Here is a 13,449-nt window from a genome sequence, read left to right as displayed (position 1 = left end):
GATCTTTCAGGCTTAAGTATATACACTTTATATCTGCATACATACGAGTATATTTTTATTCACATAAAAATAGCGCACAAATTGGCTACGCCGACGACGACGTTGCCGTTGCCGTCACTTTCTCTTTGTGTCCCTGTCGCTGTGTCCGTGTTTAAAAGAGTGTGTGTGTGTGTGTGTGTTGGCTTGTGGATGTGCGTGTGACACTGACCGATAAATGGAGCTTGTAATATTTTACAGTTTCGTGACAATTAACGGAGCACTTGACGATAATTCTGAGTACAAAATGGGGATGACGAGACGATGATGCAGTCCGAACGAACACTTGTTGATCCACAATTTGCATACAAAACAAAACGAGGTTGCGGGGAGGGTAGATCCTAACTAAAGCTCACATAGCGTCGCAGGCGGTAGGCCATCTTTAGTCAAGTGTTTTTATTTGACTCTCTCAATAATATTTCGTTGGGTTCTGCTCAGTTAATGAGTCAAGTTGAATTTCATCATTGATTTCGTTGAGTTTCTTTTAATACAATTTCGAAACTAGCTGCTGGATCATCGTCAAGGTCAGCTTTCAACGCGGTATTCCCACATATGAGAACTTTCACACTCCCCACAAATCCAAAAACCGATTCGAACTGTTTTGTTTCCCAATTAGAAGGTCTTTGTCACTTGCACTCTACATACTATTCGAATATATTTAAACAGTTGTCTGGATCTAGCCACAGACACACATCGGATTCGTACGAGCACTTGCCGTATATATATGCATACGATTTTATATTCTGTTCTATTCTGTTATATGTAGGTATAGTGTATGTATATTTCTATATCTGCATAGATTTTCATTTGCTGTTCGAAACGCTCGCGACGCTTGTCTGTCTGCTACTGGGGCCCGCGCGTTCCGCTCAGCGGCAATATATTCTAAAGTATTTTCGAAAATATAACAAAAAAAGAGACCCCCAGAGCAATTTCTTTCCAAATTTCAGAGCGTAAAACCATGGTAAATAAATCAAAAATGGATTGCAGATGGGAGAGCACGGGGACTATGATGGGCATGCTTCTCTGCTACTGCTGGGGAAATAGTTTCGGGTGGCAGTGCGTGCCGTTTCTCGGATTCGATTCAGCAATTGACGCAAATGTCCTAAGACTCAATGGATTGTTCGTGGAACCAGAGAAATGATATCAAAGTATTTTCATTGGATTTTCTTTATTAATATTCACATCTTGAGCACTTTTTCGCATCGATTCGGTTCCCCCTTCTTCATCATCCCACATGGAGCGTGGCCCTCTATCTGTCCACTTGGCTGATTGTCTGCCCGATTATTTGGCTGATGGCCAAGCACAAGCATCCATTGAGATTGATGTTCTCGTGTGTGAGTGGGTTTTGTTTTTTTTTTGTTGGGTGTTCTGTTGTTATACGGTTAATATTGGGGTACTGTTGTGATGCATAGTGTGCTGATGTTTCGTGTTGTGATGGATTTTGGGGGCGTTTTTGAAAGTGCTCGGGTATAACAGTTTTCGAAACTGTTATACACACTGTTATACGCTCTTTTATATGATGATTTTGATAATCGAAACTGCATCTAAAAATGAATCAACACTTTTTCCACTGTTATACACATCTTTAAAGCTTTACTTCACCGCTTGTTATATCAGCTGGTATACAAAGTGAAAATACCTGTCCTACCAGTTTTTCTGGTTTTTCTCTGACCCTTACCCTTGGCATTTGATCGTATTTATGCGACGCATTTGACACCAATATTTCATCAGCCCGTCATAAAATCATTAATGCTAATATGCCCAGGCGAATCATCAATGATGTAATACAGCTCTCCCCGCGCCGACCAGCTGATTAGATAAATTCCCTTCTACAAATACGAGTTAGTTTCTGCGCGTAACCCTGGGTAACAGGTGTACCCAAAACAGAGGCAGGCAGGAGTCCTCTTGCGTACCTGAACTCTTCTCAGCATGCTTTTGGGCTCTTTATCCTTGGGTGCTTTCTTTGCTTTGCAATAGTTTCGCATAAGTTGTGGGCTGCTCCGCAGGAGCAGGCACTTGTTTCGGAACATTTCACATAACGGTTGCCTACTTTTTGGCGCCAGGCTATTGATTTTCTTTGTGCCAAAGTTTCACTTTCTTTTTGGGAGAGTTTTCACTGGGCAGAACGGGAACGGGAACTGGTACTGAGACTGGGACTCCATTAACGCCTTGGCGTGTGTCCCTTATGCGACCTTAACATGCACGCGATGGAATTCCAACTGAGAACCGAAAGGAGTGCCCGTCTAACAGTTAGCTAAAGCTACCCTCAAGGGTTGCCTGCTGCTCCTGCACCTCCCCTTTGGTACGCTCCACACCCACTAGAAAGCTTTGCGCGAAAGCTCCCCGCCACACAGATTCCATGGGGCGGGTTCGATGACTATTTGTGCAGCAGGTCATTAGCATTGATTCCAGATTTGTACTGGAATCGGCCACTTCGGGGACTTCTTCGGTTGACTCACCTTAATGAGAGCTGCATTCTCCTCCGTTTTGACGCCGTCCACCTCCAGTCGATTCCTCATCGCCGACGCAGCCTTATTCTCTTTGTAGTCTATATCCCCGGCCTGGAGTCGCTTCATCTCCGCCGAATTGCTGGTGGCCTGCTCGGAGCTGTAGCCATCGGTGACGACCTTCGTCTTGGACTCCGTTTTCATGCGCTTCTCCTGGAACTTGATCGTGTCGATCGTCTTGCTGGAGCCACTCAACGCACTGCTGGCACTCAGCTGCGCTGCCGTGGGATGTGTGAGGTCCAGGCAGCTGCCAAAATGATTGTGTGGGCAGTCGTCGTCATCGGGCAGGGTCACGATCACATTGCTGTCATCATCGTCATCCACGATGTTCTCCCAGGAGGCGCGAAGTCTGCAAAAGAGTGTGGCCCGGTTTTAGTTGGGAATGAAAAGGGGAATGGATAAATGGCACCCACTGATTCTGGAGCTGTGTGATCTTGGCCTGACTGCTAAGACCCCTGAGATCATCGATCGATGGATGGGCCGATTTGAGTGTGCCTGGAGTGAGACGGGCTGTTGTCGTGTGCCCGCCGGCGCTGCCGCAGCCGGGCATAATGGCTGTCGTGGGCGTGGCTGTTGCGCTGTTGGCCAAATCGTTTATTTCCGACATGGACTTTTGTATATTTGTGAGATCTCGCTTGACCGCCGCCGCCTTCATCTCCGAGGATGTGGACAGTGCCTGTGTGGTCGAGGATGAGCTGGATGATGAGGAGGTTATGTGATGGTGCAGACGCTGGGATTTCTTCTCCACCCGCGTCGTAGTGCTGCTGCTGCTATTGACAACCTGCGAACACAAAACAATAAGACAATGAAAGATAAATACAATAATTTAATATTTTTGGCACAAATACTAAGGCTAGAAATATGCAAGGAATGTATGGATTGCGTAGACCTCCGCCTCAAGCAAATATTATATAGATACATACTATATGTGTGCTTTATTTTCTTCGCTGTCTGGCGCTATCTTTATGGCCCGGGGGGCGCTTAACGTGGTCTTTATAAATTAAATGAGCCATTTGTTTTGGGATCGACATACAATATATTTTCTATTTGTCTGGCCCCAAATTAGGCTTAAACACTCCCCCCAGAGATAGATGGATGGGCCTTTCAAATATTCTGATAATTAAGGAAATGCTTTACGGCAGCAAAAAACTTTAATTTGATTTGAGAGATTTGATGATTACCCTTGAAGACAGATTTTCCTTTGTTCTTAAAGTCAAATCATTGACCCTAACTTATTGATTCCACCCTCTATCTCTATCTCTTTCTCTGAACAAATTTAAATAAATTAACTCATAAGCTTATTGGGAAAAACCCAAGAGGCAAAAAAGACACTTTTCTATTTATGGTTTTGTTGCAGAAAATCTCAAGACATTTACGTGTATTTTTTTTTGACAAACGTTCGTTTAGCCGAATTACGAATCAAATCTAATTTTGGCCAAAGAAGATGTGCCATGCCATGCCGCCTAAAAACCAAACAAGTTCATCTGTCGTGAGTCGAGTCGAGTCTCCACTTCGTGTGGGTTTTATTCGCTTTTATTATGGCGGTGGGGCATGGCATTCAGTCTTCTGGTGGGGCAATAAAACATGTGCAAATACATTCGGAATCGAGAGCGATTTGAATGGATGGCATTACGCATACGACAAGTTGGCCAGAGCCAAAGCCCGAGGCAAACATTGCCCTCACATATCGCGAATCACATTCTTTCCTGACATAAACTTATCGGCAAGGTAAGGTAAGGCAAGAAGCACTCCATAACACACTGATCAATAAATATTTCGCTTACAGGGGAGTTTGGTTCGGACATGAAATCAAAAAGATTAGATATCATCGTTCCACTATACGCGTATAGTAGGAATTGGTTTTTCTTACATTTTTGCGTCATTTACTAAATTATCTGAATGATGTTTTTCTTTTTTCTGGGACTAACCTTTTGGTGATTGTCAAGAGTTGTGTGTGTGCGGGGTAAACTTCTTGGAAATGTTTGCAAAATTCAATTGAATTTCATATTACGTATACGCCTTCGTTTTGATAAAGCACGGACACACATATGTATGTGCATATATTTCTATGGCATATAGCGGAATAATCAGCCTGGGATGAGTGCGGGCTTATCAGATACACACTAGCACAAGCAACACAATTGTGGAATAGAATACATATGTATGTATATGTATGTAGATCTATTATACTATATGTATTTTATTTTAAATATTTTTGTGGGTTGATTTCTTTCACGTTTTCCCGCTTTTAACGCATTTACCGCCTTTACAAATTGTACAACTTTTTTTTTCGTTTCGATTTTTTATGGTTTTTTTTTTTGTTGTTTGTGCAATACTGATTGATAACAAAAGAGAGTTCGTTTTTTGTGTTTAAGGTTCGTTAATGCACAAGATGGAATTCCTTGGGCATTGATTTCGTTTCTTCGTTGTGTAATTATTATTATTATAATATTTTGATTCGCGGGGCACACACGCTAGCAATGGAAAATACAACCAACAACAATTCCGCTTTTCGGTTTGGGGTTTTTTTTGCTTCTTTTAATTTTGTTCGAGTATTTCCTGAATTTCTTAGCGCGTCGCCACTGCTGTGTTTCGTTCGTTTCGTTAACTAAAATAAAAATGAGCGCCGTGCCGAGAAATTTCTAGCTTGAGAGCCACAACACAGAGCAGCGCGAGCCGAAGCTTTTTTTTTGAGCGGCGTTGGTAGCTGTTGTCTTGTCGTCAGTTTAAAGTGCCGATCGGCAAGCGGAAGAGAGATAGAGACATAGAGAGAGAGAGCAGTGGGTGGGCAAAAAGCGAGCGTGTGCTAGGGGGAGGGAGGGTGATAAGTTTGAGAGAGTGAAGCGTGTCTGTGTGTGCTCGCTCCCAAGTTTCTGTGTGCCTCTGTATGTGTATAATTCTAGGAAATAGAATTCTTTGTCCCACTCTTTCCTTAGGGTTTGGTACGTGTACGTGTGTGGTGTGTGTGGTGTGTGTGGTGTGTGTTGTGTGTGTTGTGTGTGGCGTTAATTGGCGTTAATTTGCATTTCCATAATTCTATGAACTATACTACCCAGGCTCTGTTGTGGTACACGTTTTAGAGCTTTTGCTTCTCTAATTAACGCGTTCGCGTTCACCCGCTGCTCAGTTGATTTCTGCTAAGTTTCATTGGTTTGATTTGTGGCTTTTGTGGCTTTTGTTGCTTTTGCTGTTGCTGATATTGGCAGCTTGTTGAAGATCGTATCTCGTTTTTCTCATTTCAATTTGCGTTGTTTACTTTTCTGATTATCACGGTACCTTTTATTCCGTAAAGAGTGGGACAGAGACGCTGACGTAGAGCGACGGAAAGATCGAATTCCGTTTAAAATTTGTCTTGGAATATTTGAATAATTAGGTGTTAATTTATGCATAATTGTATAACGAACTCGCTTGGAATTCTTAATAATTTAATTATTAGGTCGTTTAATGGGGATTTGAGTGCATTTTGAAAGGCTTTTAGCATAATTAAAGGTGCTGGCTGTCATTGATATTTTAGTTATCTTAACATTTCCATTGCCATAGGTGCCGCTTCTTATCTATTATTCTCTTCAGTCTGTTCAAATTTTATTCTAATTATTATACTAATTTCCTTAAATTCTCAAGCCAATTTTAGTTTCAATTAATCATACATTATTCCTCTAAGTTCTATATTTTCTGCTTATCATTAATTGTTCTTAAAATACCTTCTATGGCACCTCTCTTTGCTTGCCACAATTCTCCTATTTTCTTGTGCCTTACCTCAACAATTTCTGCGAACAGGCAAATCATATCGCCAAATCGGTTTCTTAAGCCAACTAAAATAACAAATTTTTCCCAAGAAAACAAAAATTGTCACCCGTTCTATTCCGTTCCGAGTCATTGAGACAATCAATTCGACGAAAGTCAAGGGACATTTGTGTGTTATTCAATTGAATATGAATGAAATATATTATACTACACTATACTATATAGTGGCAGTGGAATATAGGTCTATAAAAGATGAGCTGTAGATTAGAATTAGAGCAAATCAAATTGTTAATGTTTGAACTTGGATCTCCACCAGGATGTAAGCAAGATAACCCCATAAACCAGAGCTAATTTAGCACGCGGCCAAACTGATGATGATGATGCTTGGAGAGGCGAATCTGTGGCCCGTGCTGACGTCGAAGTGTGCCGGCAAATGACTCATTCTCCATATATAAAGCACGACCAACAAACAAACAGACAGACATACAGACAGAGAGAGCGAGAGATGATGTCTAGACAGAGTGTGGGAGAACAGACGAAAAGAGTCGTCTCTGCTTGCTTTCTGTGTGTGTGTGTGTGTACAAAGGGAGATGCTTAGCCCCCACCCTACCCCACAGAGAGACCTCTAACGTGTGTCATAAATGTATTCGCAGTACTTCGTATTTACTTTGATTACGAGAGCACTACACTAACCTCTGTCAAGTCATAAATTAATACAACATTCTACTTGACCAAGTCAGTGGCTATTTTTGGCTGGGGGGAGGGGGGCCCAGCCAAAAACTGTCATCTTTTGATGGACATTTTTTCATTCTGCTGATTGGCAACTTCCTTATCAAAAAGAACTTGGGAAATTTTCTAGATAAAAGGCAACACTCGTATGAGTACTATGCAAATTCTGGTGAATACCCCAGGCACACATATCTAATCTATTTGAATCATTAAAGCACAGAGAAAATCATAAATAAATTGTTAACAGATCGTTAAAATTGTTTAAACAGCAATTGGCACAGGCGGCACGTTTTCCCCATTTCTCATTCCACTTTGTTTTCTTATTTTTTTTTTTTTGTATTTTTGAATTTTTAATATATTTCCGTGAATTATTCAGTTATAATTTAGATGGGTTTATTTTTCTGTTCACACCAGCGAGTGATTAATACGAGTGCGTATTATTAACGATTCTGTTTAGACAGCAGCCATGATGTCGCCCCGATCAGGCAGTATATAGGCAGCACTATAATCTTATCGGGGGGATCGCACTTAGAGTAGGTGAGAAAAGAGAAGGGCTATCAATGGCTGTTAACCTCTATGCTTATCGGTGGTGGCGAGAAACGGAACACACGCACAGATACAGATACAGATATATGTAGGTGCTGACTGCTAAAAGGTTGCCTGATTATGCGGCCTCCTTAAGTAATGGGCTAAATATAGGGGCTCTGGTCAGCTCTCTCCACCACCATATCTCGCACCTTCAATTACGATATCTGAGAGAGCTCTCTGATGACCAGAGGCTACTACGTCTACGGCTGGCTACGTCAGACTCCATTCTTGTCTAATCTTGTCTTGAATTCGATTCGAGTCTCACCTGCTGCGATGTGGATGTGGATTGATGGGAGGTTTCCTTAAGGCTACTGCATGAACTAGAACTCGTATTGATCTGTCGGCCATTGTTGGAGCCCGATCCTGCACTCACTCCCACAACCACTCCTCCTCCTGCTCCTCCATTGCCATGGCCATTGCCATTGCCATTCATTGTGGTTGGAGTGGTGCTGATGCTGTTGTTGCTGCTGCTGCTTATGGGCTGTGGGGAGCTGTTCTTCTTGTGGAAATTCTCTATCAGCGTGGAGGCTGGACTCAGCACCCCACTGGGTGAGCTATCCGAGAAGTCTGTCATCTGTAAGGGAGAGCAAACGAGAGAGAGAGAGAAAAGGGTTATTATCAGCAGGAAAATGTTTTGCCCTTATATGGCAATCAGTGGCAACTGACGGATGTTTGTTCTCAGATTTGTCACGGATGAAATCTCAGTAATAAAATTAGAAAAATGTGAACTCCCCCTAAAATAAATATCTTTTAAATTAAATGCGGCCGGCCTCTAGCCGACTCTTAAACTTTTCTCCTCAACAAACATTCTACTAGAACCCACAAACAAGTATTGCCCAAACTTTTAATAAAATCAATTTCTGTTGCTATTCTCCATTTCCCTTGCTGTGTTTTGTTGGTTAGTTAATGCCGCAAGATTTAGATAATAAAATCAGACGTCAGAGCAAGGCCGGGAAAAATAAGTACCATGGATTTTTGGGGGGATTTTTCTACAACAAACAAAAGTTCCGCCCCGACCCAAGCGCCAATTAGTTCAAAGCTGATTTCAATGGGTTTTCTTTGATTTTGTGCATATCATTTTTCATTTCACAAATATTAACATAAACACAATGCATTGATTTATGTTTATTTGCTTGAAATGTAATTAATTTCTGCAGCAATTCGATTCGAGACGTGTGGGCAGAATTTATTTATGGACTATTTATGGGGCGCTACCAACCAGCTAACGTGTTCGTGTGGGCAGCACGAGACCTTATAAGCCAGACCAGAGACCAGAACAAAGCACAGCAGAGCAGAAGATCAATATTTTTGCAATTTATGCAAATGAGCGAAAAACTTTGCTGAAATCACGACGAAACCATGTATATTATATTATTCATTCCTTGCTCTCTGCTGCCAAGCAACAAACTTTCAACGAAAGCTTTTCTTGGGCTGTAATTTCAAAACAATAACGCTCTTTTGCTCCCACCTACAGCACTGCTCCATGGCGACGGCTTACAACACTGCTCTTCTGCGCAGAAAAACAATCAGCTGTTTGCGTGTTACTTTTTGTCGTTCCAAGAGAAAATTCATTATTTGTGGAAAATATTGCCAACAAACGGAAGAAAAATTGTGCAACTTATACGGAAAGCAGTGCGCCACGTATTGGTCATGGAGAAACGCGTGTGGCAACTCTGCTGGCTGCTGCTGGCGATGGCGTCAGCATATGCCGACGTCATGGCTGGTGTAACGACGCAAAATGCTCTGTTGGCGACGGGGGGCTCCGCGGCCACTGCCGCCGCCGCTGAGACTTCACCTGGCAGCGGCAGCACTGGCACTGGCACTGGTACTGGTGTTTGCCCTCGCATGTTGCGCCACGTCTTTGAGAATGCCACGCCGCGCGACGAGCAGCAGGCAGGGGTCTTCGAGGAGTACAAGCCCAGCGCAGAGGTCGCCTCCGAGGAGCCACTGGAGGAGGAGGCCTACCTCTGGAACTGCCTGCAGGCGTGCTGCGACAAGTCCCGCAACCAGTCGAGCGCCTGCAACGTGGTGCTTGTGTTCCACGGCAAGTGCTACCACATCCGCTGCAGCAACAACGAAGGCTGCCTGCCCAAGCAACGGATCCGCAACAACGAGAAGGTCCAAATGGTGCTGGTCAATCCCGTGGGAGAGTCCGCCACGTGGTCGCAGCTGCTGAAGGCCTCAAAGCCAAATGCCGAGATTCTGCCCTACGACGAGCTGGCGGCCCAGGGAGCGGCAGCCCTCAACTTCTGGAAGCAGCCCCGTCGCCTAAGCTACTTGCCACGCAATCAGGTAAGTCCCCAAAGAGAGTACACCCAGAGACCATCCAGTAATCCCGCGTCTCCAAAGGAATCGCCCACCTACGATGATGAGGATTTCCCCTTGGCGGACAAACGGCTGAAGCAGCTGCACGACCAACTGGACGAGAACGATGTGCTGGCCAGTGAGGATCTCAACTACTTTGGCGGCGTGGAGCTGCCGCAGAATGGGAAATTTATGACCTGTGACCTGGAGACGCCCTGCCCGCCGCAAGAGCAGTGCGTGCCGCTCCATCCCAATGCGGCCACAGGGCTGTGCACCTGCCCGCGCGGCTTCGATTGGAACAAGCAGAGGAAATGCGTGATGCGAGCCATTCCCTACAGCGCCTATCTGACCAGCAACGACGAGGCTGTGCAGCAGCAGCAGCAGCAGCAGGAGGAGACAGTGGCTGCCGCCGCCAGCGAGAACTCGCCCGAGGTGTCCGCTGCGCCAGCAGCCAATTCGGAGGCCAGCAAGGACATTGTGGTCTCGGTGATGTCCAAGGAGGTGCGTCTGCCCGAGCAGGAGGTAACGCTGGCCGCCTTCACCGTCCCCGATGAGCAGACGAGCGACACCAAGTACAAGTACCTGTGGACGCTGATATCGCAGCCCAAGGGACCGATGAATGGCACCATTTCGGACCAGAGCAAGTCCAAGGTGAAGCTGTCGAATCTCTCCGAGGGACTGTACACCTTCAAGGTCACCGTAACGGGCGACAATGGCACCTTTGGCGAGGCGGCTGCCAATGTGACGGTGCTACCCGAGAACCGCATCAATCAGCCGCCGCAGGTGATCATCTCCCCGCGCAAGCAGATCATCCGACAGCCCTCTACCAATGCCATTCTCGATGGCAGCACCAGCACGGACGACGACAAAATCACCAACTGGCACTGGGAAGTCATTTCGGGACCCATTGGCTATCAGCCCACGCTGCCAGAGGTGAACACGCTCCAGCTGGATCTCACATCGCCCGGCAACTACACCTTCAAGCTGACGGTCACGGACTCCAATAATGTCACAAACTCAACGACCGCCACAATTGCAGTTCTCAAGGAAACGGACTATGCGCCGGTGGCAAATGCAGGCGATGCCGTGATCCTGTATCTGCCCAACAACAATGTGACACTCAATGGCACTGCCAGCTCCGATGACCATGAAATCGTGGCCTGGGAATGGACAAAAGATGCCAGCGACGAAGCCAAGGCAGTGGACATGCAAAACACAAGGACACCCTATGCACAGCTGTCGAATCTGGAGGAGGGCATGTACACCTTTGTGCTGAAGGTAACCGATGGCAGTGGCCAGTCGAGCACGGCCAAGGTGCATGTGTTCGTAAAGCCAGCAACGAATTCCCCGCCAATTGCAGAGGCGGGTGCTAATGCGGTAAGCAGGAGGGGATTAGCAGCAGCAGGATTTCATCTTTTAATTCTGTTTCTTCAATCTGTTTTGTAGACCACAAGTTTGCCCATCAATTGGGTGCTGCTGAATGGTTCGGAATCCAAAGATGACATTGGCATCAAAAGCTATCAATGGAAGCAGCTAAGTGGACCCAATAACGCAGTGATTTTGAAGTCCAATTCATCGGTAAAAGCCACACTCAAAAGCTGTCGTTTCTTGCGAGGCTAATCCTTGGTTTATTCCACAGATGGCGAATGCCACAAGCCTCACGTTGGGCCTCTACGAGTTCCAGTTAAGTGTCTCGGACGAGAACAACAACACAGCCACAGACTCCACTTGGGTGAAGATTGTGCAGGGTAGGGACAGAGCCCATAAAACTATGCACAAACTATGCTAAGCCTTCATTTCTCTTTTGTTAGAACGCAATGCGCCGCCCGTGGCCAATGCTGGCGGGGATCACAGCATCTCAATGCCCGTCACAGCCATCTATTTGAATGGCTCGCAATCTTGGGATGATTTGGCTGTGGTCAAGTATCTGTGGACGCGTGAGGACAACAGTCTGGCAGCGGGCATTATTGTGGCAGACACCGACAAGCAGCCCGTGATGATTGTAAGTTTTTGCCAGTCTGGCACTCATCTGGGATTCGTGTAACCTCACCTCCCCTCCCTGCTTGCAGCTAACGAACCTCGTGCACGGCCGCTATGTCTTCAAGCTGACGGTGAGCGATGATCAGGGCCTGACGAGCACGGACACCGTTAGCGTGAATGTGCACCCCGATCCGCTGTTGATGTATCTCGTCCAGATAACTCTGCCCATGGGCATATCTGTGATCTCTCAGTCCGAACTGGATTCCATTGTGCAGAAGCTGCAGCTGCTGCTCGGCGATGACAACAAGATACAGATACGGGAGCTCAAATACGATCTGCATACGGAGGCGGCTGTGCTCGTGTTTTATGTTACAGGCATGCAATCGACGCCGCTGAATGCGCTGCATGTGGAGCTGCTGCTGCGTGCCAAACTCCAGAGGGATGCCTCCATACTGGGCGCCCTCTTTGTGGACATACGCACCACCGTCTGCCAGAACAGTTGCTCCGGACATGGCAGTTGCAATCCCGCGACACGCGCCTGCATCTGTGAGGCTTTTTGGATGCCATCGGCGGGCTACTTTTTCAGCAATCAGGAGGCCAATTGCGGTAACTATCTATATTGATTATGTTTCCCCTTGGGTATCGTTTATTATTGATCTCTCTCCCTTTCTCTCTGATAGATTGGTCCATATTGTATGTGTTTGTGGGCGTGATTGTGGGCTGCCTGCTGCTGTCGGGCGTCTTTTGGGGCATTGCCTGCGCCTGCCGTCAGTCGAAGAAGCCCCGTTTGCGGCAGAAAGTGCAGAAATATGCACTAATAGGCAATCAGGACGAAGAGGCGGCCAATTGTAAGTCGAGTGGAGTTCCTATTACGCTTCCAGCAGCTCACTTTTCATGCCACCAACCCCTTTGCAGATTCCCGCACTACCTCTCTCACAGAGTCTGAAACGGACTCGGATGTCCTCTTTGAGACACGCACAAAGCCCTCGCACAATGGCATTGGGGGCAAGCACAACCACAAGTCCTCCTCCCATGGCCATGGCAGCAGTGGTGGCGGCAGTGGCGGCTCCTCGGGACGCGAGGGGCACGGCAAATATGCCGTTACCAAATTGGGTCGCAAAATCAAGGCCTAAATCTTGAGAGGAATCAATCAGATATATACATATATGTGTGTGTTTTAGTCGATATCTGTACTATATATAGTATCTGTACTATATATATAGTGAGTGTGTGTGTGTTGTGTGATATATATATATATATTTATATTTCTATATATACTTGAGATCTTTTTGTACTTTCCATCACATGTGAGACGAGCGAGGAGACGTGACTCTGTGTATATGTTCCTTTTTATGGTATTTTTAAAGCCTACGTTAAGTATTATTATTTTTATAGTTTATTTTTAACACAAAGCTGCTGTGCTGTGCAACCGCAAAATACGACACCTACATATTATTGTTTATGCATACATACATACATAAATACATGTGTATTTGTATCTTTTTTTACAATGCTTTTTTATGTACCTACTATTATATTATATTAGTGTCTATTGTGTTAC

The 13,449-nt window shown here is 45.4% G+C and overlaps 2 protein-coding genes across 7 annotated transcripts in view; one reads left to right on the top strand and one right to left on the bottom strand.

Annotated features, from left to right (window-relative positions):
* The window catches only part of LOC111081408 (NAD(+) hydrolase sarm1), a 38,560-nt gene that overhangs the window by 7,541 nt on the left and 17,570 nt on the right, over positions 1 to 13,449 (bottom strand). For 4 of the 6 annotated variants that reach the window (XM_041596429.1, XM_041596430.1, XM_041596431.1 and 1 more), the window contains 3 exons: positions 7,870 to 8,178; positions 2,957 to 3,324; positions 2,496 to 2,892 (listed from right to left, as the gene is read on the bottom strand). In XM_041596429.1, the coding sequence (XP_041452363.1) occupies positions 2,496 to 2,892; positions 2,957 to 3,324; positions 7,870 to 8,178 (1,074 nt within the window). Of the gene's footprint in view, positions 1 to 392; positions 432 to 2,495; positions 2,893 to 2,956; positions 3,325 to 4,471; positions 5,166 to 7,869; positions 8,179 to 13,449 lie in introns of those variants that run through there. The other 2 variants (XM_022377465.2, XM_022377466.2) reach the window with 2 other exon arrangements.
* LOC111080603 (dyslexia-associated protein KIAA0319) lies at positions 9,092 to 13,116 on the top strand. The gene is made up of 8 exons (XM_022376312.2): positions 9,092 to 9,896; positions 9,954 to 11,285; positions 11,355 to 11,486; positions 11,548 to 11,656; positions 11,720 to 11,910; positions 11,978 to 12,494; positions 12,569 to 12,736; positions 12,804 to 13,116. The coding sequence occupies exons 1-8, from the start codon at positions 9,255 to 9,257 to the stop codon at positions 13,019 to 13,021; spliced, it is 3,309 nt and encodes a 1,102-aa protein (XP_022232004.2). The 5' UTR covers positions 9,092 to 9,254; the 3' UTR covers positions 13,022 to 13,116.

Source organism: Drosophila obscura, unplaced genomic scaffold (genome assembly GCF_018151105.1).
Source record: "Drosophila obscura isolate BZ-5 IFL unplaced genomic scaffold, ASM1815110v1 contig_1, whole genome shotgun sequence".
Classification (NCBI taxonomy): Eukaryota; Metazoa; Arthropoda; class Insecta; order Diptera; family Drosophilidae; genus Drosophila; species Drosophila obscura.
The sequence above is the reverse complement of the archived record's forward strand: the minus strand, read 5'-3'. Positions and strand labels throughout refer to the sequence as shown.

Coding starts and splice junctions, on each gene's coding strand:
- LOC111080603 (XM_022376312.2), top strand. CDS start 9,255: ATGGAGAAACGCGTGTGGCAACTCTGCTGGCTGCTGCTGGCGATGGCG. Junction 12,495..12,568: donor CAATCAGGAGGCCAATTGCG/GTAACTATCTAT, acceptor TCTCTCTGATAG/ATTGGTCCATATTGTATGTG. Junction 12,737..12,803: donor GGACGAAGAGGCGGCCAATT/GTAAGTCGAGTG, acceptor ACCCCTTTGCAG/ATTCCCGCACTACCTCTCTC.